Source organism: Typha angustifolia, chromosome 15, assembly GCF_048772165.1.
Source record: "Typha angustifolia cultivar Huaian chromosome 15, ASM4877216v1, whole genome shotgun sequence".
In the NCBI taxonomy this organism is placed as follows: Eukaryota; Viridiplantae; Streptophyta; class Magnoliopsida; order Poales; family Typhaceae; genus Typha; species Typha angustifolia.
Window position 1 is genome coordinate 7209351 of NC_133253.1, and position 26902 is coordinate 7236252.

The window sequence follows — 26902 nt, forward strand, 5'->3', positions numbered from 1 at the left end:
GGATTGCAAGTCTTGACTAGTTTTAGAGATCCTTTATAATCCCAGTGCAGATAATGAGGACACACCATAGTAGGCAGTTTTTTGTAAGGATTTTTGTATATGTATATGTTATGCAAGTCTACATGCTGACATGTACTGAATATACCAATAAAAGAAGTAATGCACTCATATGTATGAGAACATGTAAGATTCTTCAGTGCAGTATACTACTTTTGCTTGTCTGTAGCACATATGAACTTTTTTACGTGATAGATCTCTTATGCTTCAAGCACCTTTCCCACTTGTAGATAGATTTAACAATATATTAGTCTTTCTTTTGAAGGAACTGCTCTTAGAGTAAAACTCTAGAAACAGCAGTAACATTGGCATACAGATGGATGATAGATATGAACAGATAACTCTAGTTGCAGCTAATGGACCAACAATGTTAATCATGCGATAATAATGTAAAAAGCCATCTGTTGAGTTTAAGCTTGCTATTATAATAACTGGCAACATGGTGCCCCTATCAAAAGGAGAAACTAACCCTAATCTGGTAATTTGCAAACAAAGCATTCATCAACAAGCGTACAAGGAGAGCAACAGGTTCTACCCAAATGTTTTCCCAATGATACAAATCTAAGAATCATAGGGGCAGGAGCAAAGTTATAAGCCAACAATAAAGGACAGGCACGAAATAGTAGTAACAGAGGTTACCAAGTACAGAGATAGATTGCCAAGCTCCACCAGCAGCTTGACTCACAGCTCAGTAAATAGCAGAGCCAGATATGTGTTACAAGTGTTACCCTAAGAAAAAGCTGAAACAGATTCAAATACTTGAACCTAATTAATCCATTAGTCCTGCTCAACATTGAGATGCTGAAGTTTTGACTCTAATTCACCACCATCCTCTTCAGCACTGCCTTCCTCCCCCCCTTCAGCCTCTTCTTCCTCCTCTTCACCTTCACCTTCAACATCATTCTCGTCCAACGGCCCAAGCACATCCAATGAGTTCTTACCAGCCTTCAGAATCTCCTTTACCTCATCAATGCCTTCATCAGATATGGCGTTCCCATTGATGTTCAAGAGCACAAAATTGGGCTTATTTGAGACCGCCTGAGCCAAGCACCTAGCTCCAACCCTCCTTATCATATTGTTGCTGAAATCAAATTCCTTGAGTTGTGTGTGACTCTCAAGAGCTTTGCCAATTATAATTGCACCATCATCCTTCAGTTCATTCTCAGACAGGATAAGCTTCGTAAGGGACTTCTTGGCAGCCACGCACTCGGACAGTGCTGGAGCAGCTTTAGTTGTTATCTCATTTCCAGCAATCTCAAGGACTTCCAGTGAAGGAACAGACTGTTTGAGAGCATTGATAATTGCTATGGCCCCCTCATCTTCTAAATTAAGATAGCTAAGATAAATTTCAGTAATACCAACAAGATTTTCAAGAGATCTACTCAGGGCAATCCCAGCTTCCACGCCAAACAAGTTGTCTCGAAGATCAAGCTTCTTCATGTGAGTACAGATCCCCAATGCCTGGGCCAGAGCAGTTCCACCATCGGAGCCCACCCTTGTTGACGAACACCTGAAGTTTTCTAGTAGAGGAGAGTGCTTAAGTACCTCAGCAATTGCAGTTGCACCCTCATCTCCTGTCATATTGTTATGGAAATGGAGGGTCTTAAGCTTATCTGTTGATGGGATAAGTTCGCATAAAGCTTTTGCAGCTTCCTCAGATATACCATCATTTATCAAGTAAAGCTCTTCCAAGCTATTCTGTGACCTTAGGAGTGCCTCGAATGCCCTGACACCTTTCTCACCTAATGCATTGTCAGAGAGGTTGAGGTACTTCAGTACACACCCTTCCAGAGCTAATGAGAATATCCGCATAACTTCAAGAGCTTCATCTTCAGCCCTTCCTGCAATAAAATCTGAGAGGTCTACCTCTGTCAGCTGCTTTCTAAGAGATGCAAGGACAGGTGCAGCAACACGAGCTGCATCAATACCGAAGCTCCTGTTGCTAAGACAAATCTTTGAATATGAGTTCCCTTCTTCCGTAAGTGGAGCAAGTACTTCCTTGGCTTCCTCAGCATCAATAAAAGCCCGACGACCACCAGAAATATCAAAAACAGTTTTACCAAGGACAACGGACTTATTGACTACACTTGCTTCTGTATCCTCTCTAGGCCTTGGACCTCTCTTTAGCACTTCCAGAATGAGCTTGCTGGTTTCCTTGGCATACAGCTGAACAGCAGAACTCCCATCCCCATCAGGCTCTTTCATGAAATGTTCATTTGCAGAATCAAAGCATGCTTCCTCAATCCGTTTAGCATTCTCAGTAGCCTCTTCCTCACTCAAAAGGCCATATTTCCTAGAAAATATCGACTCCGATGAAAGGTTTTTAGTCATCCTCTCCACAAGCATCAATCTTGTCGTCTCACTAGGAGGCCACAATTTGATTGAGAATGTGCGGGGTTGAAATTTTTGAGTAGCAGTTTCCATATTAAATATCGATAATTCTTATCCTGCAGAGTTGCATAATTACTATTAGAAAACATATGATACCGGATGATAATGTGAAAACAGAAGCCATTACACTAGTTACGGAAATATATAAGTAAAAGAAAAGCTTATGCAGAACTAGCACAAGTTTTTAATATATGCAAGCAAATAGAAAGCAGCAAATCCTGGACACCAAATCTGTAATAACTAAATGGAAAATAGAAAAGGAAAAGAAATCTATTCCACTTGAATTTCACTTTGTCTCTCTCTTTTAGAATATGTGGTCAATATGGTATTATTATCAACTAATCAACATTGTATTAACTATTAAATGAAGAATATCTAAGGAGTTAGTGAACATAAAAGAAACAATGTCTACACAACACTAATCTTTTCAATGAGGCAAACCCAAGATCACGAATCAGGTGTATAAGATGGTTGTGCAAATATAAACCCCAAGCAATACAACATCAAAGGCACCTTCTATTATGAATTATACCTCATTCTAGTGACTATATAAGGTCAACTGTAAACTGATATATCTTGAAAGTTTATATTAGCCAAAAACTCAAAATATGATTTATGAATAAGCATAAAATTTTCAACATTGATACTCTCAACTGAATTTTACAGGGTTCACACCTACCCATTCCAAGTTTGAACCTTCCTTTCTAATGAAGAAGTCTACCTATACCTATTTCCGTCATGTTTGTAATGACTAATGAATAGAGAAGTTGCTCAGACATTGAATTTTCAACTTTGTTTTAGGTTTTAGGGTTACAGACAAAGGTAAAATGATGCTAGAGCATATAAAGTAAGTAAATAACACATACTCCGCCATTACGACAGAATGACAAGTCAATAGGGTGAGAATAAATGGGCATATAATTGCAACTAAATGTTTGAGGTCTAATGATTGTAGTACCTTATATTTGAAAAATTCAAGAGATTTAAATATACAAGAGAGCCCAACAATGGGATAACCTTTGCATGTACAAACCTCTAAAATGAACTACACAGTCAAAAATTGCAAATAAGAAAATATAAGATGATCTTGTGCATAAGATGGTGGATCAAATAAACCAAGGCCACCACAAAAGTGTTAAATAAATTCTTGAAGCCTTTGCGCGATGGATCTTCAATCACCAAGCTAACATGAGGGTGATGAATGCAAGAACAGGGTAGTGCAAGAAAGATAACAGAACATATTAAATATGAGTAACTGGCATTTCAAACAGCATAATCTATTTTGCTGAAATTCTGAAAATGACAAAACTGGGAAAAAGAAATAATCTCTTATAAAGAATGATAAAGATCACTGAAAAAATATAAGAGGGGTAAGCAAGAAAACCAGGACTTGGCAATTATAAGCAACAAAATGGAGACAAAGCATCATAACAGGAACATGATAATAACAATCCAACCAACAAAATTAGCAGATCCTATTAGGCCATCAGAATTCAAAGACACAGTATTCAAGATACTTACAAGTCTGTATTCAAGGATACTAGTTAAAAGTTTCAATGTCCAGTAGTTCTAATATAAATTTCTTGCATCAGGTAGCATCCAGTATGACGCATAAGCACAATTAGCTAGCCTAATCCTAAAAACGAATATAATAGTATAATTCATCCGTAGTCAGCATGCCAACAACAATGAGCAACTAGTACCATCTTTTTGGGGGCAACCAAATAGCCAAAATCAAACTCCGCCTCTACACACATACTATTATATTTTTTAACAGCCATTCCGATCCATGATAAATGAGGAATGCGAGAGGTAGCTTGAAAAACAACATAAAGATTATATCAAGAAAAATACAAATATAGTGCTTGAGAATTCTATAATTAAAAATTAATAATAATAATAATAATAATAATAATAATAATAATAATAATAATAATAATAATTAGCTAATCAGAAACAACATAAGGATCAGTATTGCAAAATCCATTTTATTTGGTAATTTATTTAACACAATAAGATGGCATATAAATAACTTTAGTTTCATATTACTATCAACCTTGTGATATACAGTCACTCCGGAGTCCAGACAATAGCAAATTATAAAATGACATTACACCTTTTTCTTCAAACTCCACTCTAATAATTAAATTCTCTCTTTGTAAAACCACAACTTCCTTAGCATCATTTCTCAGTTGTCTAACACATTGCCCCAAATATTGCAAATTTTCCACAAAACCTCGGACGTCTTCAAGAAATGAGGACTTGAGACAACCATTAGCAAAACACCTTTCCTGAAGTACTCTATAACATTCCCCAACTTTAAGGATAGCTTTTAAATCTCAAAATCCACTCCATAAGGAACTCTGTTTCATTCTCTCTTCCCTGATATTTCTATGCCAAGAATTTTGCCAGATCCACAGTGTTGCATTGTGAACACGCTGTAATATCATGTCAAATCTGACGGTGATTGCCTCGAAAGGCACTACACAAATTTTGAAATTTAAAGTGCAGATCAAGAGTAGCATCACTACCGACAAACTGGAAGTTATCTAGGAACCTATTCTGCAAGTGAAGGTTGCTCCTTTACTCCACATTATCTTATCTAGCAAATCTATTCCACCGAATCAAACTTCCTACTCTACGAAGCAAGAACAAGATAAAAGAGAGAAACTTACCGGGATTAACAGAGAGAGAGAGAGCGAAAGAGGGGTCGTCGCCGTGTGGGAGAGGAGCGGGAGAATGGAGGCGGAGTTCGAATTTACCAACGAAAGGATTGGTTAGGGTTAGAACAGGAGAGAGTACAGACCGTCCGATTAGTACCACGATGGTGAAATGGCCCAAATAATTAATGCCACAGTACCTCTCGAGCGCCAAGATCCGTGAGGATGAAGTGGATGGTGGGGATTGACTCCAATCAGAGCCTATTGGATTTGGGCCAGAGTGGGCCCAAAAACTAACGATCCATTTTGGATCCGGGTCGGGTTTGGGTTATCGAGCCGGATGGTGTTTGACGCCTATTTATACGCCATAGCCCATAATGGTAATTATATTATATACTAGGAAAGATCTAAAGACCTTTTTCGCTCGATCGGAAGTGACGAAACCTCCTCCTCTCGAAGCGATGGAGAAGGGCAAGGGTTTGGCACGGCGATGGGCAGTGGAATTCGGCGAGAACTCCTCCTCCAACAACAATTCTGACATCCCCGATCCACTTGGTTTCAATCGATCCGCCCTCGATCTCGTACTCTTCTCCTCTCTTCTCTCTCTATGTCGATCTCGATCTCTTTCTAAGGATTTATACGAAGAATGTAGATCCTTTTCTTCAACTTGTAGGATGACGCAAGTACGAGCCGTCAGAGGAAGGACGCGGAGGCGGCGTGGAAATCGCAGGTACTAGAGCTTTTGAGCACCTTCTTAATGGTTGATTTGGTTCAAAAATCTTCTTTTTCTTTTCCATTTTATTATGTAGAATTTATTATGCGATTTTTTTCGTCTCATTTTATGTACTGATTAAGTAATTTTAAGTAATTGTTATGTGAATGCCTAGGCCGTCGGGTCAGAGCCTCAGAGGGACGTGATCGAAGTATAATATTACTTAAGAAGAGGTTAAGATGGATACATGCTACAAAGCTCCATAAATATAGCTTAAAAGAATAGATTTACATTTCATATTTGCAATTAAACAATGATTTCTATTCTTGGTTTATGATTTTGCAAACGGATAACTATGATATTTGATTGAATAATAAATGTTTTATAAATTTTCTTTGGGATTTTGAAGGTTAAGATGAAGTATTTGATCTTGCATTATATAAAAAGAAAAATTGGTTTCACTTTGTCCGCCGAAACATAGTTGTGCGACATTGTTTACTTTCCTCAGATAATGATTTAAAATGAAATTTAATTCTTTGCAATAAATTTAGCTTCACTAGGAGTTCCATTAGATATATAGATAGTCCCCTGGTATATGTTTTGCTCGCTTAAAATCATATTAGACACTGTGTCTATATTAAATGTAAATTATGATTCTATACCCAGCGTGATATAGTGGAAAGCCATCAAAATTGAATCCACATTCAGAAACTTCCTGGTATTCCAGGACCTAATCTAAGATTTTTCCTACTGTCCTTTTCCATTGTCTATCCTATTGTTCGGTCATTTTGCTCTTTGAGCTAGCTACACCTTAGAGATAAGAATCATAAGACAAATAATGAATTGCAACGGTGCAACCAATTTGGTAAATCACCATACTAGCCAATTTGTGCTGTTGATTTCATGATGAATTCCTCTATGGCCTAGAGTTGTCTTGGCTAATAATCTAGTACAAGTTCTAGACGGTTGCAACTAGATTGAAGACCAAATGTGAAAATTGTACTTCATTCATGGTTTGTTATCCATTCAGAGCCAGTCTATTGGGTGGGTGGACAGTAGAAATTGTGGAAGATGGTAACAGCTCATTTGTGTTAGCATATATTTGTATCTTTCCTCTGATATGTTAAAGATGATACTGAAAATTTGGTGCCACAAGGGTTGAGGAAAATTATTTAGCTTGAAGTGGATAATAGAGTTAGTACAATGACTTTTTTCTTTTGTCACCTTGAATTCTTTTCAACTTTCACTGATCACCTTGAGCATGCCTACATATTAAAATGTTTGCAGTTTCTGTTGTTAAAATTTGAACGGCATAGGTACATACTCCGAGGTAATCTCCTCTGAGTGTTTTTAGTATCAATTTAGTGGCACTCTTTCGATCTTTTCAAGTGCTAATTGCATTTCCATTGAATTGATTTGCATTATCTACATTCATCATGTTGATAAATCTCCCCATATTTTGTCCATATGAAGAAAGCCTGGGAAGTGGCACAAGCTCCTTTTAAGAACCTGCTGATGATGGGCTTCATGATGTGGATGGCTGGAAGTACGGTGCATTTATTCAGTATTGGCATCACATTCTCAGCACTTTGGCAACCAATAAGTGCCCTTCAAGGTGTTGGAAAGGGTATGGTACCACACTTCTATGTCAATTATTGTTGGTAATTCATGCATCAGAAACAGTAGATTTACCTTTCCAGTGCTATTCTTTTATGTGCATACATTTCTTTAACCACATTTAATATTTTTTGTGCCTTTTTTTTCTAATAATTGGTCGTCTATGATGTTATGGAGTGTTGTTTTATGCTCCTTATGTAGGTAGTGTTATCATGTCTTTCCTTTTTATGTTTCTGGCAGTTTTTGAACCGTACAAGGATTCAAAGGTTGATACCCTTGCACCTAAGCTGCTCTTTATTGCCCTTAACTTGGCTGCGCTGACTTTAGGTGTGTGGAAGGTAAGCTATGCTAAATAAAAAATGAATTGACTACTCACTTTCTTTAAATTTTGTTAACCTTTTTCTTCTTAACAAATTCTTGCTTTGTTTGATAGCTGAACACTTTGGGTCTTCTCCCAACTCATGCATCAGATTGGGTTTCCTCTCTAGCTCCTGCTCAAGTATGACTCGGTTTATTAGCAGGCCTATTTCTGTTTCTCCCATATATTTTAGCTTTTATGTTGCTCTTTCTGAAGTTAAAATAAGAAAATATATATTCATCATTCAACATAATGAGAAGTCAGCTAATATTCTAAATTATTGCATTTATCTGTTGTGTTGTTTTTGAAGAATATGGGAAAAGTAATATCATCTGTTTCTTACAAGATTAGAACAGATTTGTTATTTCTAATTGCATTAGCATGCTGAGAGTAATGTTTTGCATTAATTTATTCATTGTATGTATCTTGTGTTAACTTTTAATAAGATATGTTGATAACCAAGGCTGCTCAAAAATGAAAGAGATTAACTAAATATTAAGATAAAAGCCTTCCTTCATTTTACTACAGATCATCGCAGAGATGATGTGCAAAACAACTATCACTTTGAGCTTCTCATTTTCTTGATAAGGGGCCACTAAGTCTCCTTTAGTGTGTCTCCCTAATACAAGCTGGCAACACTCTTGATATCTAGAAAGTTATATGGATCCTCTAGTCTGATATCCTGGCAAGGGAATATCATAGAATCCCAAGAGGTGTGAGAAGGAGAGTCCTAGCTGTCATATATAAAGTGTAAAATTACATCAGCATCTAAGAGTATCTACCATGCACACAAAATAGTTTGGGCACTCCGTTTTCTCACTAAATCATAGGTTGACATTGATATCCAAGTGTCATAAAACCCACAAATATCATCAGTTAACATGTCTCACTAAAAGGCAATAGTCTCTACTAACCAAAATAAGATGTGCAGTTCAAATCACACTCCTCCCACATTTCCTCACCTGACTATGTAAAAGCATTCTTTATTTTACTGCATTAAATGTTGGAGATATAATGTCACTGTAAGCAAGTAAATCTTTTTATGTATGTAATAAAAGAATAGAAAAGCAGCGACTACTCAGTATCACTTGTAGCATGCTGTCAAACATGTTGGTATTCATACATATGTATCTGCCTGATAATCTTATTGAGCTATGTTCCATGCATTTGGATAAATTTATGAACCTTTTGTGATGACACTGCTGCATTTGATAGATTTGGATACCTAGCTTATGAACGTGTGCTACCTTTTTCAGGAAGTGGAGTATTCTGGTGGGGGTCTTCCAATCCGCTGATGTCACCATTGGCATGTTCAAATTGTTTGAAATTTTGGAACTTGGGGGCTATTGCTGGTGCTTAAACATTAAGAGTACTTCATATCAGATAATTTAACAGAGTTTATGCTTATCTTATGCCCTATTTATACAGTCCATATATTTTAGATTATTCAGAGACAGGTAGACAATCTACTAAACCTTTTTACTGTATTTCTTCTGATAGCAAAGTTGTTATGCATCTTTGTAAACCATTTCAGTTCCATATATAGCTACAATGAAGGTCAAGTTGGGAGTGATTTTTATTTCCAGTTTAATTTATACGTTGTGATTTCTTTTCTACCACAGTGGAAATCTATTGATTGCAGGCACAAATGTATTGCCGGTATCATAATTCCGAAGATTCCTAATGTCTATTTGAATTGAAAGGCCAAAATTTTAAACCGTCAATGGTAGTGATGCATGATTTCGGGAATCATGTTAACAAGAGCTGACACATTTTGAGAACATCATTTTCCCATGATTAAATTGATCTCCTTTTTCCCCGGAAAAGATCGAGCTTGTTTGGTGCATCGAAATCTGATGGTTGATAGCTTGTTTGGTGCATCGTCTCAATAAAAACGCTTACAAGTTAAGTATTTTTAGTTAGGACTATAATCAAAATAAAATAGACCCATTAAATATTTTTTAATTTAGATATTATCTATTTTAGGTGAATAAATTAAAAAGTAGATCTCAGAAAACTGTTACGTGCTTATTGTTCCGTAAGGTGAACGAATAATCTGATAAATCCCTTTGAAATAAAGCTATAATTACCAATCTGGAGGGACAAATTTCGTTACAAGAAATCTCATACCGCACTATGTGCTGCTTCACTTCACATTAAAAGAATGTTCACTCAAATATATGTGCTGCTTCACATTCTGCAAATTTAACCTACCCAGAGGTAACGCCAGGTAAAAGTACTGTACATGAACATTAATCCGTTTGATATACACTGAGCGCAGCAGTTCAGTAATCCTTCTCTTTCTCATCTTTCATCCATTATTTAAACAACACAATACAAGTATTATTTCACACTTGAAAATACATCATTTTAATAATTAATACACAACTATACTGATTTACATTCAAACACTGTATTAGACTAAACTAATTTAAGCTAACTTATTTAACTTTAAAAATGAACATTCAAACACCATACCACATCCAAATGCCACCTTTAACTTCTTTTGAGTTTCTCCGGAATCCAGTAACTTCAAAGCAGTTGGAAGCGTTATTGCAAGTCTTGTTCTTCATACGTATTCAGTAGGAGCCTGGATCAACTTTTTTCTTAATCTAAAATAAGAACTATGACATCAATGCCAATAGAAAATAAATCTCAATATTATGTAATGATTGCATCATAAATTAAAATAGACGCATCAATTTGTTTCAGAGAAAAAAGGGCACTGACGCAGTAGCATCTTCTGATCATGTTCATACAGCATAAATTAATCAAGAATTTCCTAAGAAACAATTGACCTGTGTCTTGCTCATGCTCATTAATGCGTAAAGAAAATGAGCTGCTGTCCAAAACAAAAATTTACAGCAAACCTACTTTATCATTGGAGAGAAGGAAGGATATGACAAATACATTGAACAGAAACTCTATAATTGTTCATTAAAATCATCTTTCTCCTTATTGCCTGCAGTTTTTAAAGAGGTTTCTATAAATTGGCATGAAAAAAGTTGCTGTCATCCTCCAGTATAACTCCCCGCATCCATGTGACGTTGCGACTTGCAGATATGAGCATCAATTTGCCTTTTAGATAAATCAGTGGCATATGCCTGCAGAGAACCTATAAGGCTATAACAAAATCCTTGCGCAAAGACGCCAGTCTGCTCCAGGATGAAAGAGAGATCTCTCAAACACCCAAATGTCTTTTACAAGTACCTGCATATAAAATATTGTCTTATCCAGTTAGACACATAATCAGAACTTTATTAGGTGCATGATGTTGCAAAAATGTTCTGTGCCAAGTTACTTATAGAAATATGTCCTAAACATTATGCCAAATTACAATTGAAAGAGGAAATAATGGGTGCGCAAATCTCATTCAAAACACACGTAAGCTAAACAGATGCCACAATGCCATCAGAGAAGCGAAGAATTGAAAAGAACCAGTTCTGAAGATTTGTCACACATGCAAAGCTTTGTCCTGTATCACAAAAATCAAGCAACCAAATTCCAAAAAGTTTCTTATGCGGAAATGATCCGTAGCCTCTGGATGCAAAAGAAGTTATAGCAATCATACTTTGAAATAGTTTAAAAGATTTGAGACCACACATAACGGGTCAGCACATAGCAACAGTGGAAAGTAGTTGGAACAGGAGTGGCAAGCTGTGTCCAGCATTGAAGGATGTTAGTCTGGGCTGGTGGACAACATTAATCAGTAAAACTAATAAGATTTGGATAGCTTTTCCTGCACCTTGTAAGAGTAGAACAAAGTTGTAGGAAATATAAATTAAGGAGGTTGGGATTCAAAAGCAAAATGACCTTGAATGTTTACTATGTTTCATGATCGAATGTTTACTGTGTTCCATGAAGAAAAGGTATAAATAAAAATAAAAAATAAAAATGAGAGTAATACTAACTCAAATCCTACACCAATAGGAACCACATTCTGAGGGGCTCATCACTTTCAGTTAATTCCAGTTCAGTTGGGATAAGATTTTAGGATAAAATGGGTCCAATCTAGATAAGGGATAAGAGAAACACATAGGTGGAATTCAATTTACAGTAGAACAAATAAAAGATAAAAGGATAGATATTTAAAATAGAAAAAAGAGAACAAAAATCAAAGAATATACAGGCAAACTATTACTTTTCAATGATAGTCTAAAATCAAGATGGCTACAGTGCTACATAACCTTAACTTTGTATTATTTTAAAATGGATTCCAGCATTATCATGCTGGAAGGTCCCACAATTTTTAAGCAAGATCTTTGGGAAAAAGAGACGGAGTGAATAATCCAAGAAGAGTATGCAAATGTTTAGATTAAGGAAGAGCGACAGAAATTGACTTGCAGTAATTCTTCTCACAAGTCCAAGAATATCTTTCTACTTCCACATATCAGAATTCTGCTCATTGACATGATTTATTATTATTACACTATGAATATGATGAAAACAAGTTACAACTACAAGCTATCATCTCATTGCATGACTTTCTACAAAATGCTACATAGAGAAATATAATCTCCAAACCAGTGCTTCCTCCCTAAGCATTGTTTCAATTTTAACAATGGTATCTTGTTCCAGATGCAGAGTTAAAACCAGCAAATAATGAGAGCTAGACTAGATCAACAATTTTAGCATTAATGAAGGTACTGTCAAACAGCAAAATAGTAAAGTAACCTAAGCTTATACCTAAGCAATTGCCAGAAAAATAAGATGTGGAACTCTCTATAGTTTACAAAAGTGAAAAAGTAAAGTATCCACAAGAACAAACTTGTAAAACATTAATTTGACTCGAAACATAGGAAGAGTATATATGAACCTCTTTCGTTTTATCTCCTGAGACAACAGACCCTTTTGCATCGTAGGCTTCAAACTTCTGCAGAGAAAATGTGCAGCTAATTAGTGTTCCAATGAGTAACATCTAATATGAAGGGCTAAAAGGCTTATTCTATTATTAGCAACTTGATCAAATCAATGCTAACAGATAAAGGAGAAAAGAAAATTAAAACAGCAAGACTGACTTTTGTCAGTTTTTGAATATATCCTAAATAATGCCAGGTGAGCTGATCTAAATTAAGAAACTGTATCAAATATTTGCTAATAACACAGACAGCCTAATAGTTCATATTCCCCTTGAGTAGGTCAAAATTTCAAGGTAATGTGATCCCTTATCTAGAATTCTAGAGTCAAGTAGCTGCAAGAATCAACAACCATGACAGAGCCTCAAAGCAGGCTGAGCAAATTAGCATAGCTCGTAGCCACAGGATAACTCAACTCAAGATGGAGTGCTCAACAACAGAGAATAAGAAGATTGATTAGATGCAATGCTTACTGAGAGCTAGCTAGCTTGAATTTTGCTTTTTGTGTATGGCTTTACTGGTTTATGGTATGGTAGGATACCAGAAAAATCTGTAATTGGCGTGATTAGCATGTGCAAAACAAAGATGGACATGCAATCTTCATGACTAGCCTTAAAAAAAACAATTTTATAACCTTATATTGCCAGTCCCTGGAATTGGTGCCATGAAGGCTCTAGCATGGTGCACGCCGACTAGCACGTGTTAGCATACTTGCCATGGTGATTCCTAGTTCATATCTCAAAACCAGCTTCTACAACTAGGTAAAGGAAGGTGATTGTCCTTTCACCACAGAGGATAGAGTGTATGGACCTCATTAGGAGCAAAATGATTAAAACAAAGAACAAGAAAGAATACCAGATCTAAAATAATGGCACAAAGCTCATCTCATGCACCTAATATAACATGATTGTGTGTACTATGTTGTATCATTGTGCACACAAAAAAGAAAAGTCTTACAGTGCCAAAAGTACTGCAGATCATACCTGCTTCGTAGTAAATTCAATTGTAAGCTGTACAAAAGCTTTATCAAGATTGTTCTTATCTATGCCAATCTGCCAGAAAGGAAACAATGATAAATAAATAAATCAACTGACTGAGAGAGCAAGCAGGAAAGAACTAATCCACTCTTTGATAACATTTTAGATGTTCAGTATGAACCACATTCATACATAATCCATTTACTTGTCTGTATCATATGTTTTATGGGGCTTTTCCTTTTACAAATTTAAAATTTGTATAGTTGCAGGTAATTTGTATACAAATTACTTAAAAAGACTTCTTACCATGCGTGCACGCAATGTCCGAATACTCACAACAGGTTCAACTAGTTCCCAATAAACCGAGCTCCACATTGATTCCCTTCGCTTTATTTCATTCTTGAGGGTCTTTCATCAAATTATAGACGATGGAAAAGAATGAGAAATGAAGAGCGAAATTCCAATGAATACAGATTACTATAAGAGAGAATAAAGCTTACGGAATACATCCTCTCTGTAGCAACTTTCCTAAGAGGTGACACATCTCCATTGGCCATTAGAGTGTTGATCTGAAAAGATATGGAACGAAAAATAGAATCATCCAACATAGAAGTGTTTTGAGCACAAAATCAGATATTGGATCAATCATAACAAGATAGTGGATGACAATAATATATCTACAGTAGGAAGAATGCAAATGTTCAGGGCAATACTTCGAACTAATTTGTCGAGATATCTAAAGGAGCACATTATCCGCATATAAATAGTATATTCACAATTTTTGGAGAGATAGCACCCCAAAGCAAGGCAATAGTGCAACACCAGATGAAAATGATGGTGGCTTGATGTTAGTCTAGTTGACACATAAAGGAAGCTGAAGCATGATAAGAACCAGCTATCTTAGTTACCAGTTATCCAACTGCAAAGTGACTACAGACTGAGCAATGGCCCATCTTTAGCATGACAGGAACTAAGCAATGATAGTCACCTAGTAAACACATCCGAAGGTCCTTCAAAGAAACGTCATATGTGTGAAATCACATGGACCCAAGAGAAACAGTGGACTGCTGGACTGGACAGTCACGAAGACACAGGAATGTTTCGGTAGAGGCAATCTTTCCAGAATTAACACCACAACCAATTACAAGAGAGTGAATAAGGTAAGAAGCAAGATCTTTACCGAATCCAATATATACATCACTACACAAGGAATCAAAAGCTCAAGATGACGTTAACTATCAGGATAAAAGATCATAATAGGTTATATTTCAAACAACTGTAGATAAATATTTCATGTACTTCAGCAACAATATGTTGAGTCATACCTCCTTATACATCCTGATAGCGTGTTGGTAGAATAGCTTTTTCGTATAGCCAGTTACTTTCCTCAACCTTGTAATGGCATACGCACTCTTCATCTGCAAGAAAGATGAAAGCTTAACAAGCTGCTCAATGCTGATATCAGAGCCAGCCGCAATAAGTACAATTATCCTATCATTTGAGACTGGATATAAGCATCCGTTGGCAATTGAATCATACATAACTCACCCTATACATTAAAGTACTTGTTCAAACTCCGGAAATCACATGTGATGACTATAGTTGTTTGTCTCATAGCAAATTCTTCATAGTCAAACTTCAGACTTAATAATTCAAGTAACATCTAATACAGACACTATATATTGTATTGCAAATTAGCAAAAATCAAATTTTAGGATTTGCAAATAGAATATTTTTCCATGCCAATTAATAGGGTTGAAAAGTAGGGTTAATTACTAATTCACAAGAAAATGACTCCTTACTCTGCCACAACATTAAAAGGGTTTTAAATTTTTAAGGGCAACTTCAAAGAACTTTGGCATTGGTAGCAGTGTTGTAGATAAGCACATGTTGGAGACAGATTGATATTTTTTCACACTTTAGCTTTTAACAGCTTTAGGGCTTGAAATAACTTGGCAATAAAGGTCAGCTGATGAAAAAATAGAGTGGAGAGAAAGAAACAAACAACCCCTTGTTCCAGGCCAGCATCTTACTTTGCTAGTAATTCTTATGAATCCTTGACAGTGACCCTTCTCTGCCCTAAACATTGCACCATAAGATTCTTTTTCAGGAACCACTTACCTCGAACTACATCAAAAAATATTCCTTTCATCGTCACCTCAGATTCGAATATGAACCGAGAGTCCTTTGCACCTCCAGAATTATCACGAAGGATTATGGGGATCTTACTTGGTTTATTATTGAGGGTTGATGTGGACATCTGGTCATGTGGGATTCTCAGGCCAAACATTTTACTGACAGGTTAGGACTAGACCACAACCAAGCACTCTATTACAAGGGTTGCCTCCCTCAACTTACAGATAAGAAAACAATTGCTTACCATTCCAATGAGCTAAATCAGCGGAGGGAGAAGCGAGTAGAACTTTTCTTATATACTTAAAGTTAGAACCAGCTAACAGAACTTTAGATCTTCGGAAAAGTTTATCAAATCACTGCCTTACTGTTAAGAAGGAATGAAATAAGCAAAAGTGGTTGCCTGAGGGAATGAAATAACACCTTGTATTTATCTATACATTTATTTCTTTGTTAATGCCTAGCAATTCATTGGAAAAGGTAGAGCCAAATAATATGTTACGCATCCTTAGCCATGTGCCCTTGTCCAATGCACAAGATTTCCTTCCAATGCAGGTCTAGGAAAACAAAATGTACGCAGCCTTATATATCATTACTAGATACCCAGCCCTCATGCTGGAGAGATAAGGCTCCAGTCTCAAACTTGAATATGAAAATGAATATGAAAAATAGAAATTTGTATGAAGGAAGTTGTTATAATTGTCTTGCTATTTCATAAACACTAGTTAGATAGAAGTCATAAGTATAGAACTACTTGTGTGAATGGACAGCAAAATTCAGAAATAACAACATAGCCAAAAGCACCACTACAGGTGTGGACAATGCCATCTTGTAATAATACATAAAACTTTCAATACGAATAGAAATTTATCTAAAGAAGCTTGGCCTCACAGAATAGTAAATAATACAATCAACAATCACTAGACTCAACACAGTTGAAAAATGTAAAGAATGGTTGGAATAAGTAAATTATCAATGTCGAGAGGGAATATATAACAAAACCTGCATTCTGGGTGCACTAATCTTTCACTCAACAAACAAATAAGTACCTCCAGTATAATATCCTCCTTAGTTCTCCTCCAACCACTTGGTGTAAACCATCTGATTAGAACAAAACAATTAATATAATGACAATTATATTAGAAGAAATGAGTTCAACAAAGAGGAAAGCATAGAAATAAATATTTTAGGGGAGCTATCTAATTAAAGACAGACTCAGCTCACTACATCACATATTAAAAATAAAAACTATTTTCTTTTAATAATGACGATATGGATGCGTTAGTAAAATCAAGAAAAGAGAATGCAACGGAAAAGTGTTTTCGAGCATATAGGAGCACCTAATGATTATTATTTCCACAAAGGATCCAATCTCTGTTTTTAGTTTACCATATCAGAACTAATAGACTTCAGATTGAGAGAGAGAGAGAAGTCTGTAGACAACTAAATATTATGTTTAAGCATTAAAATGAGCATAAAACCAAAAAATGGCTCTATTCTATCTACCCGGAGAAATGAGCCTAAGGCCCCCATTTGGTTCTAGGTCATCTTTTTTACTATTATAGATTAAGGAACTAAATTGTAATCAAACACCAAATTATCCCTACTATAGATTAGAAATATATTCAAATTATTCCACATAAACTCAATTACTTACAGTTTTACACTTGATTTGACTAACATAATTACAAAAATACTCTCTTCTCACTTCTACTATCCACCTATCTCATTTTATAAACCAAAAATTCTCACTCAATTTTTTCACCCATCTCCTCTCTCCTACCACCCACAATTCATTTCTCACTCAAGTATGCATTGTATACCTACAAAAAATAAGAGCACTTTAATTTAAATTTATATGTCAAGTCAAAGGTATTTGAATCAATTTTCACTTCTTATTTGTACTTTTATCTTAACTTTATGTCATATCAAAAGTATTTCTTACACTATTATTCTAGTTTACAATCAAACATCAAACTACCTACTCTAGATTAGAGATGCAATTTTAAGAATAAGAAATTAGAACAACTACTCTAGATTTTCCCTTAACCGCAATCCAAGCGGGGCCTAAATTATTCTATCTATTAAGTTTCTTCTCTCAGAAGTAGAAACCTGTGCAGATTATATACACACAAGCATTGTGTTCCATTTCATTTTCATTTTTCTCTAAATAAGAAACAAATAAATATAAAAGGAGCCTAGATCTCCTGCCATTCTATGTGATACCTGTAGTTGTTCACAATTTTCATAAGAATAGTGGCTAGACTCTTGTGATAGCACTTGTACAACAATCCTCAAGGTGCATGGAATTGTACAAGCCTTGACACACCTCTATGATGCCTGTCAAGCTCTTCATTGAACTCATTAGGCCAACTAGGTAAGCATTACATTTAATGGTTATTAAGAGAATTTGACACCTTATTTTGAAAAAGTCTTCAAAATTGGTTATTAAATCTTTTGCAAGACGATCTAACATCAGATTGGATATATTTCATCAAAGGAGTAAAAGATTGGTGATCTACCTTTTCCAAAATGGAATAGATTCACGAGGCTTATATGGCTCATAGACAAATCCTGGGCTCAGCATAGTCACTTTCAAACCCACCTACATATATCAACAAGTACAATATTCTGGCTGAGCTAATCATTCAAAATTATAGATTTACACAGACTTTGATCATTACAAACAGATTTCATCAAATAAATAAGCTGATGAAAAGGCCAAGATATTGCAACTAACATAAATGTCCCCTCAATCCTAATAACAGTTTTACCCTAATTTATCATAACATGATATATATATATATACTATATAGTGCCTAAAGAAGAGGATTATGTACTTATTATTTTAAATTGCATATAAGTTGCCAATCTTTGTTCATCAATTATACAATGACAAATTGAAAATAAAAAATGCTGATTTTATGATCCATAACTCCCCCATCAAATTTCTTAGCAACTAAGTAAACCAGCAAAGACAAAATGTATAGAACAGCTGTTGACAGATTGGTAATTGATAGTTCACAAATTTAAAAAAAGAAAGAAAAGGAAATACAATAAATCAACACAACCAGGTGATTGAGAAGGAGAACTCAACTAGAAGGCGACAAAATAAGACGGCCCATAAAGGAAGGCAATCACTAGTTGAAAACAAAAGACCTAACCATTGGAATATGCAGGGCATCAACAACCATGAACCATAATATATGGATCATACAGTAGCAGACTAAGTACAAACTAAGATACGCTGGATGCATGGCCTGAGCTTCACTTTACTTTAGCTAGTACTGATTCTGTGTCGTTTACATTCCTTCCCAAAAATTAAGCATACTTCACTAACCATGATGTGAATTATATCCACACCTAAAAAAAATGTCAGTTTCATTCTCCCAAACGACATGACTATGGGACTCACCTTCCGTGCCCCAACTGGCACTTTCGAAGTTGACATCGACCTAGCGCCACTCAAATGAATTGCCAGTTCCAAGACCTGAAAACCAAGAACCACACTTAATTACATAGTCGAATCCTCCATGATCCAAATCATGCAATCAAACCAATGAAATGACATTACCTTCACGGAATGCACTAAAGTCAACGAATCGTTCGCACTCCTACAAAAGATGCTGCTGATACCACAGGGGGAATTCATGCCGCCTCGTTGGTGACAGAATCCTTTGGGATAACATAATTTCTTCATCAAAAGAAGAAAAGAGTAATCTAATAGCAAATGAACTAAACCTTGATTGATGCTTGACCTTTGAGACCCGAGTCCAGAAATATTGAAGAATGACCAGATCTAAAGCAACTCAAAAGAAGTTAGCGATCAAATAAGTTAACAAATTTGGTTGATTTAATCAGAGAGTTGGAAGAGAGAAACCGTTTACATGGATGGGAGAGGTCGAGGTTGGAAAACCCGATGGAGACGCGGAAGAGATCCGAAGCGAGAGAACGCCATTGGTGTGGTTCTTCGATTCACACGGTTAAGGGAAGCGTGTTTGTTGGAATTAAAAGCTTTGGAAGTAAACCTAAAACCCTCGAATGGAAATGGAGATGACTGCTGAGAGCTGGCGACGAAGGGTTTTACTTATTTAATTATGGCAAGAATATTTTTGGTTTTGTTCGGCTAAAATTAAAATGCCCACAAAAGTTATATTTGTGAGCCAAAAAAAAAATTTATTTGTGATATTTAATGTTCTTGTAATTTTAATCAGGATAGGATTTTTTTTTTATTATTACTCATTTAGACTCTCATAGACTAAAAAAATATATATTCACATATATCTTTTAAATTTTAAAAAAAAATGTATTTGGACTCCTAAACAAAATTTAAAAAAATTGGGTCATAAAATGTTCCTAATAAAAAGAATGGGTTAAGAACAACTCCTCAACTATATCCGGTTTTTACAAAGACCTCCTAAATTTTTGTGAGTTACAGTTTCACCCTTAAACTTTAGAATAAAATTAAACAAGTAATGACGGTGACAAAAAACGCGTAATGACCAACTATACCCCTAATAAGTTAACAAGCTCATCGATTTAGCCAACAAAAAAATATATAATTATGAAATTACTTAAATACCCTTAACTAACTTATAGTTTTTTTTAACGCCCTATTATCCTCCTTTAGCAAACCCAACCATCCGCCTCCCACTCTCTCTCATCCTCAGATCAAGTCGTCATGACTCCAACAAGTGCACCAAGGATGCCACGGTTTTCCAATCGACAATGAGCTCAAGTAGTTTTGGGGCAAGGCCAACGCTAGAACCTAGAGGAGGGCCACGGCGACAGTGCAATTCTCTAGAAGGATTGCCGTGTTGGATCTACTCGGGTCATGTAAAGGCACCTACTCCGTGGCAAAGTGGACATGGTGGTGTGGACATAGAGGGAGGTGCCGTGAATAGAGCGCCACTACCATGGCACCGATTGCTGCTTCACCGTGTGCCGTCGTTGTGGGTGGTAGCGTTGTCGAGGAGGGAGAGTAGAGCATTGCTACCGTTGTCCTCATCATCCTTTGACCCGTTGATGTTGTTGAAATGGATCACCACTAGTTAATAGAGTGTCGTCTCGTGGCACCTGATCGTTGCTCCACCGCATCGCCACCTCCCCGTTGTGGTTATCCTGCATGCGTCGTCGTTGTCGTGGGTGGTAGCATCGTCAGAAAAAGGGAAAGGAGGGAGGGAGAGAACGAAGAGGGGTTGCCACTGTCGTGAATAGAGCGTCACTCCGTGGCACCCGATCACTGCTCCACCGAACTATCGCCTCCTACTCATGTGTCGTCATCGTTGTGGGCAATAGCATTGTCGAGAAAAAGAGAGGAAGAGAAGAAGGGAGGGAAGGAAAGAGTGAGATAACATGGAGGGAAGATGAAGAAGAGAAAGGGAGGGTATATTCGTCTATTATTATTGGATCAAAATGACATTAAGTTCTTTCCCACCAATGAGGGTATCTGGGTTATTTTGTAGTTGATGTATTCTAATATAACTACCACGTAAATCGATTCGCCCAATTTTCTTGACAGTAGAGTAACGGTCGGATGATATTGAAATTTTTTCAAAGTTTGAAAAGGACATTATAACCTAAAAATGTTTAGGGGTATCCGTGAAAATCAAGTATAGTTTCAAAGAGGGAGTGTTAGTGTAATTAACCTAAAAAGAAATTTATGAGGTATATGTACAAAAACGATGATTATAGTCTACATAATATTACTCAATTTAATTATGCAACCGTTTTAAACTTTTCATATTTTGATTGTTATCTAATTTTTTTTAGATATACGTAATATATCAAACTTCATAAATAGGAGAAATTTCTAAAAACAAAGGATTATTTTTTTCAATTGACTAATGTAAGTCAAAAGGAGAATGTTTATCTATGTTTAACAACATATAACACAATAGGTAGGGTTAAGCCATAAATACAATTACTCACTAAATGGATCCTGTGAACCCGATCCGTATTGGCCAGAGAAGAGGATCCGTGAACAGACATTGGGTCAATTAACCTATACAGTCATCATCACCGTCCATTTCGTACTTCCTTCTCAATTAGCTATTGTCACCTTGAATCTGAACCCGCAAACGAGACCCAAAGCAGTTGCTATTTCGAGCCCCATTGTTTACTCGATAAAGAGTGTTATAATTAATCGTTTATCGTTCCCGACTATCCTCGCTTCTCTCTTCTTCCTCCTCTCCCCTCGCATCCTCAAACCCTAACCCTATCGCTATCCCTGATTTCTTCTCCATGGACTTCTTCAAGTCCGTCTTCTCGGCGGAAGAAGCTCCCGATCCCAGCCATAACTATCCACCGGAAGAAGAAGAAGAAGAAGAAGACGGTGGATCGGAGGGAGAAGCCCCTACCGCGACGGACAGTCCTAAGCCTTCGTCCTCCGGCGTTAGCACTGGCATAGGGTGGAGCTTGGGTGGACTCATCAAGACGGTCGCGTCCAAGTCTGAGTCGGTGATCCAGACCTATCGCCGCGATCTCGAGGAGTTCGGATCGGGCCTGAAGAAAGAGACGGCGGCGATCAAGGAAGTTGCCACCCGCGCCGTCCGCGACCTTCCCGTTTCCCTCGAGGCCGGCGCCTCAGCGGCCCAGGAGTCCCTCGAATCCGTTGGCCAGGCCATTGACGATCTCGGCAGCACAGTGTGGCGCGGCACTGCGGAGGTCATCTCGCATGGAAAGGAAGCCCTTTTATCCATTGACTCTCCCGACGCTGCCTCGGATTCCGATCCCTCATCGCAGCCACATGCCCCCGGGAGGCGGTACACCCGGTTTGAGGCACAGGTCCTCGCGCTCCAGTCCGATCCGGTCACCTTCACAGAGGATCCGGAGGACGCCGAGGATTTCAAGAAGTGGAGATCTGGTTTCGAATTGGCGGAGAAGGAGGAGGAGATCGAGATCTTGTGCTACGAGAATGGGACAGTGGAGGGGTTTGTGGAGAAATTTGTGCCCAGCGTGGTGGATTATGATACCTTCTGGACTCGGTATTTTTATAAGGTTCATAAGCTCAAGCTGGCAGAGGATGCTCGGGAAAAGCTTGTTAGACGGGTGATTTCAAGGGAGGAGGATGAGGAGGATTTGAGCTGGGAGGTTGATGATGATGAGGAGGGTGATGTGAAGAAGGAAGTGGAGACAGAAGAAACAGAAAAGATAGAAGTAATAAAGAGGGAACTTGTTACAAATTCTGAGCCTACAGAGGAGGATAAGAAACCTGCTGAGGTGTCTCAATTTGAAAACTTACAAATTTCAGAGGCAACAGCTGATAAAGCAGTACCATCATCAACAGGGAAAGCTGAGACTATTGAGTCAAATTCTGAGGAGTTGACCTCCAAGTCGGGTGATACTGCAATGCAGGAAGGGAGTGCAGATGACGGAAAGTCAAGAAAGGGTAGTGATATTCCTGTGGTGTCTAGCCAATCTCCTATGCCAGAGGAAGAAGATCTCGAATGGGATGAGATTGAGGATCTCGGGGAAAATGATGAAAAGAAAGAAGGTGTTTCGAGTTTGAGCCCTCCTGTTAGGGTGGATCTGAGCAAACGACTGAGTGTCACTGAAGATGATGAGGATCTGAGTTGGGATATTGAAGACGATGATGAGCCTGCTAAGCCTTGAATTGATGGTATGAAGACTTTGGTTATTGCACGTTAAACATTATTTTCTGTTTCTTTTGTGAGTGAGTGCTGCATTGCCAATAAAAGTTGCTTTCGTAATGCTGCTCTTTAATGTGAATATTAAAACTGTAGAGATTGACATATTCAAGTTCCATGTGTCTCCTTGTTCAATTATCCCTGAATTTATGATGCTTAATATGATTGTATTCTATGCCTATATTTGATATGTGGTTGTTACTTTTATCATGGGATAGCTAGATATTTCAAACTTTTAATTGTTCGCCTTTTCGAAATTTTCTTCATCTAGAAATTATGCAGCTATGATGTTAGCTCCACTTATCCCAAGTATGTATATAATATGTTTAGGCTTTAATATTGCATATAAAGTTGCAAGAGCTATTATTTTCTTGACTAGGTGATTTCTCCGTTCTATCTTGTATAATACTAATTCTTGAGATTCTTTAGAGATTTTATTGGAACTTGTAAAGTTGGATTTTGTTAGAATAAAATGGGTTACTAAGGTGGATATCATATTTAGATACTACTGTTTGTTTTTTCTTATTGGGTTGGACAAATCACAAATGTTGATATTACAAGCTAGTGTTTTACTTTTCTCGGTCTTTCATGTCATGATGCACCATTGGTTCTGAGTCAAACCGGAGGAAAGCCTGGTTGGCTAACAAGGTACTGAGGCAGTAGAATTGTGTTCCAGGTCATCCAAATAACGATAGACGTGTTTTCTGAGAATGGTTCAATTTAAATCTTTCACTTGTTTTACATGAGTGTATGACTGAGATTATATTGAATCCATTATTTATCTTTAGTAAGTTACTGCTGGTGTAGCAGTTTATCACATAGCTTTTTTTTATCTTTCAATTAAATTGAGCCCATGGCATGCCTAAAAGAACAGAAGATGGATCAAACCTTTTAGAGGGGGTCCCTATTTCCCTTTCTTTCACTCCCCTGTGATAGGTTATATTTTGGCCATTTGGGGTGCTTCACCTAAATCTGTGAAGCGCTTGTTTGGATGCTTTAGATTTAGAATCCGAGGCATTCAAAATTCATAAATTTTGGATGGCATCCAAGTGATTACTCTAGGTGTTTTTTCTAAAGTGGTTACGTGAGTTTAGGTGTTTTATGTTTGGAAATTTAGGAATTGTGGAGTGAAAAGAGGGAGGAAGGTGGGCGAGAGAGTACGTAAGGAGGGACGCGGTGAGGGAGGACACTGTTAGAAGCCGTGTTGACACTTGCTGCATCCTATGAGCTGTCTGCCTCTACTGTGAGCCCGCAGATGAGTACTTTTATCACTTTATGACCTTGAGGTCTACGGGCCTGCGGTTGAGTCAGCCAGCATGCTACATTTGTGCATGGTGGTGTTTGTTGGGAAGGAAGGGGTTAGGTTTTGGAGAATAACCTGATGATTTCCAGAGGTAAGAACATGTTAAAGCACTGGAAGAATAATACTTTTTGAGTTAGCAAAGTATTTATTAAGCACAAAGGAATTGGTGTGGTAGAGTTTCGAACATGAGGGTGAGTGGGCCATGCTATGTGATATCTTGAAATCTTGTGATATTTTCCTAGCTATGATGTCATCTTCTGAAAGTTGAATATGCTAGTAGTAAACTGGTGATATATGCCTTCAATTTGACTGATTTAATCATTAAATTTTAGTATTGGCATCACCACTTCTAGTTAGTAATTTTGTTAAGATTGAGTGGGGTTGTAAATCTTTGATGGTCACCATGTTTGCGATGGATTGTGAACAAAGAAAGGCATGAGAAATAAGCATACTAGCTAGTGATCATGAGACCCCAAGTCATGAGTGGAAGGTATACCAATGGCCTCTGCTCTTTCATCTCTTGGATGGGTAGAGAGTGAGGGCAGAGCTTTCGGTTTTTATATTGTCAAACAGTGACAATAAGAATAGATGGCAACTGCCTGCTCGATTCAATCAGGTCCGGGGTTTAAGGCTATGGAACTCTTTTTGATTAGCTTATAGTATCAAAATAATGAAGGATTCCACAAGGCATAAAGGACCTTGTAATTTATATAATTGGTGATTTCTCAATAATGAGTTATCACATGAAAGCATGAGTCATGAGCATCATACTTGTAGACATGGCCAAGTTAGACCTTTTGATCAACAGGTGTACCAAATTATGAAGAGAAAACAATTAAAATCTACTCTACTTTCTGTACAGACTCGAGAATAGGATCTATAGCCTTAGGGTCATTTTGATTCTGATTGAATGATCTTAGATTGTGAGTCACAATCTTCGATGAAAATGATATTAACATCATGCATGTAAATTCTAATTATATATTTGACCTAAAAATGTCAATTCTACACAAGGAAATCGATTTTTCAGTATTTAAAGATCGGCATGTTAGTAATTATGCTTGGTGACAATTCTTTACTTGTTGGACTAGATGATGGCTGGTCAAACTGATGTGAAAAGTTTACAATTTGTACCGTGTTATTTGCATAGAGAATGCCAATAGACGTTTGTCTCTAATTCACCCGTCCTGATAGTACCCATTTTGGGGACGTCCAGTGCCAAAGTCACTGAATGGGTAAGTCGCCAAATCCTAAAACGGACTATGTAATATACTTTATCTGTTGGGTTATGGATACTGGTGGGTATTTCACTAGAGGTTTCTATTAATCTACTCTTGTGTGATTCCTGTTGAACTTAGTTGTCTCATAGAGGACCAAGTTTATCAGTTCAGGTGTACTTGTTACAATGTCCATCTCCGTTGGTTGTTGAGACCTTAAATTTGAATGGGCTCTTAACATAAACTGTTCTACTTGGCTTTAGTCTTTATTATTCTTCTATTGTATTGTACCTCATCATGATCATCAGCTTACCAGTCCACTTTGTATGAAAACAAACTACAAGTCAATACTATTTTTGATTGGCAGTTCGACCCATGAAGATAGTTTCATGTCTTACTGTTGGTATCAGAAAAAGGACAGTGCGCATGAGGCAAGATTCTCCCTTCTTTGCAAGTACTTAAGAATTAAAAAGGTACCGGGCTCTACACTTGATAAGGCTATGCTAGTAAAACTATCTTACTCATTTTTATCTCATCGGAAAGATGGAAGCCTATGATATCAAAGTATATGCACAGAACACAGAAGACTCTGGAAAAGCACGAAATCTGAGAGTAGGTTTGCCATTGTAGATTGAAGCATTCTATGTTTGCACATTGGATTCATTTTATTACAAAGATTCAAACTATCTTCTTCTACTTCATGATAGAATATGTTAGTTTGAAGGTTCTTATATTTAAATTTGCTGTCTCGTGATCTTTTGCTATTTGTATAATAACTCTAGTGGTGTTGAATGATGCTCATGAGTTATACGTGTTCTTGGTGCTAATGCGGGAAATCTATAGCCATCCAGTGAATATTTTCTAGAGTCAGCACCATCTTTTACGAGCATTTTGATAGCAGTTACTTTGCAAGAGGTCAAAAAGGGGAGATATACTTTTGACTGAGGGAACCTTTTCTTTTTATTAAAAAAG

The 26902-nt window shown here is 37.0% G+C and overlaps 4 protein-coding genes across 5 annotated transcripts; 2 read left to right on the forward strand and 2 right to left on the reverse strand.

Annotated features, from left to right (window-relative positions):
• Positions 1 to 458: 458 nt before the first annotated feature.
• Positions 459 to 5273, reverse strand: LOC140777709 (uncharacterized). The gene is made up of 2 exons (XM_073122011.1): positions 5124 to 5273; positions 459 to 2504 (listed from the first exon to the last, which is right to left on the reverse strand). The coding sequence occupies exon 2, from the start codon at positions 2479 to 2481 to the stop codon at positions 835 to 837; it is 1647 nt and encodes a 548-aa protein (XP_072978112.1). The 5' UTR covers positions 2482 to 2504; positions 5124 to 5273; the 3' UTR covers positions 459 to 834.
• A 224-nt stretch (positions 5274 to 5497) lies between these two features.
• LOC140777710 (uncharacterized) lies at positions 5498 to 9380 on the forward strand. The gene is made up of 6 exons (XM_073122012.1): positions 5498 to 5689; positions 5782 to 5838; positions 7294 to 7447; positions 7678 to 7775; positions 7871 to 7936; positions 9052 to 9380. Exons 1-6 carry the CDS (start codon positions 5570 to 5572, stop codon positions 9088 to 9090), a joined length of 534 nt encoding a protein of 177 aa, XP_072978113.1. The 5' UTR covers positions 5498 to 5569; the 3' UTR covers positions 9091 to 9380.
• A 1100-nt stretch (positions 9381 to 10480) lies between these two features.
• LOC140779785 (uncharacterized) lies at positions 10481 to 19827 on the reverse strand. Its single transcript, XM_073125043.1, has 12 exons — positions 19649 to 19827; positions 19520 to 19560; positions 19336 to 19436; positions 19177 to 19251; positions 18284 to 18366; positions 16811 to 16862; positions 14954 to 15046; positions 14129 to 14197; positions 13935 to 14036; positions 13635 to 13703; positions 12612 to 12668; positions 10481 to 11005 (listed from the first exon to the last, which is right to left on the reverse strand). Exons 1-12 carry the CDS (start codon positions 19717 to 19719, stop codon positions 10919 to 10921), a joined length of 900 nt encoding a protein of 299 aa, XP_072981144.1. The 5' UTR covers positions 19720 to 19827; the 3' UTR covers positions 10481 to 10918.
• Positions 19828 to 21887: 2060 nt separating this feature from the next.
• Positions 21888 to 26679, forward strand: LOC140778431 (uncharacterized). 2 transcript variants are annotated; one of them, XM_073123136.1, is made up of 2 exons: positions 21888 to 23382; positions 26298 to 26679. In XM_073123136.1, the coding sequence occupies exon 1, from the start codon at positions 22005 to 22007 to the stop codon at positions 23373 to 23375; it is 1371 nt and encodes a 456-aa protein (XP_072979237.1). In that variant the 5' UTR covers positions 21888 to 22004; the 3' UTR covers positions 23376 to 23382; positions 26298 to 26679. The 2 variants fall into 2 exon arrangements, with proteins under 2 accessions (XP_072979237.1, XP_072979238.1); XM_073123137.1 differs by having other exon boundaries at positions 26341 to 26679.
• Positions 26680 to 26902: the final 223 nt, after the last annotated feature.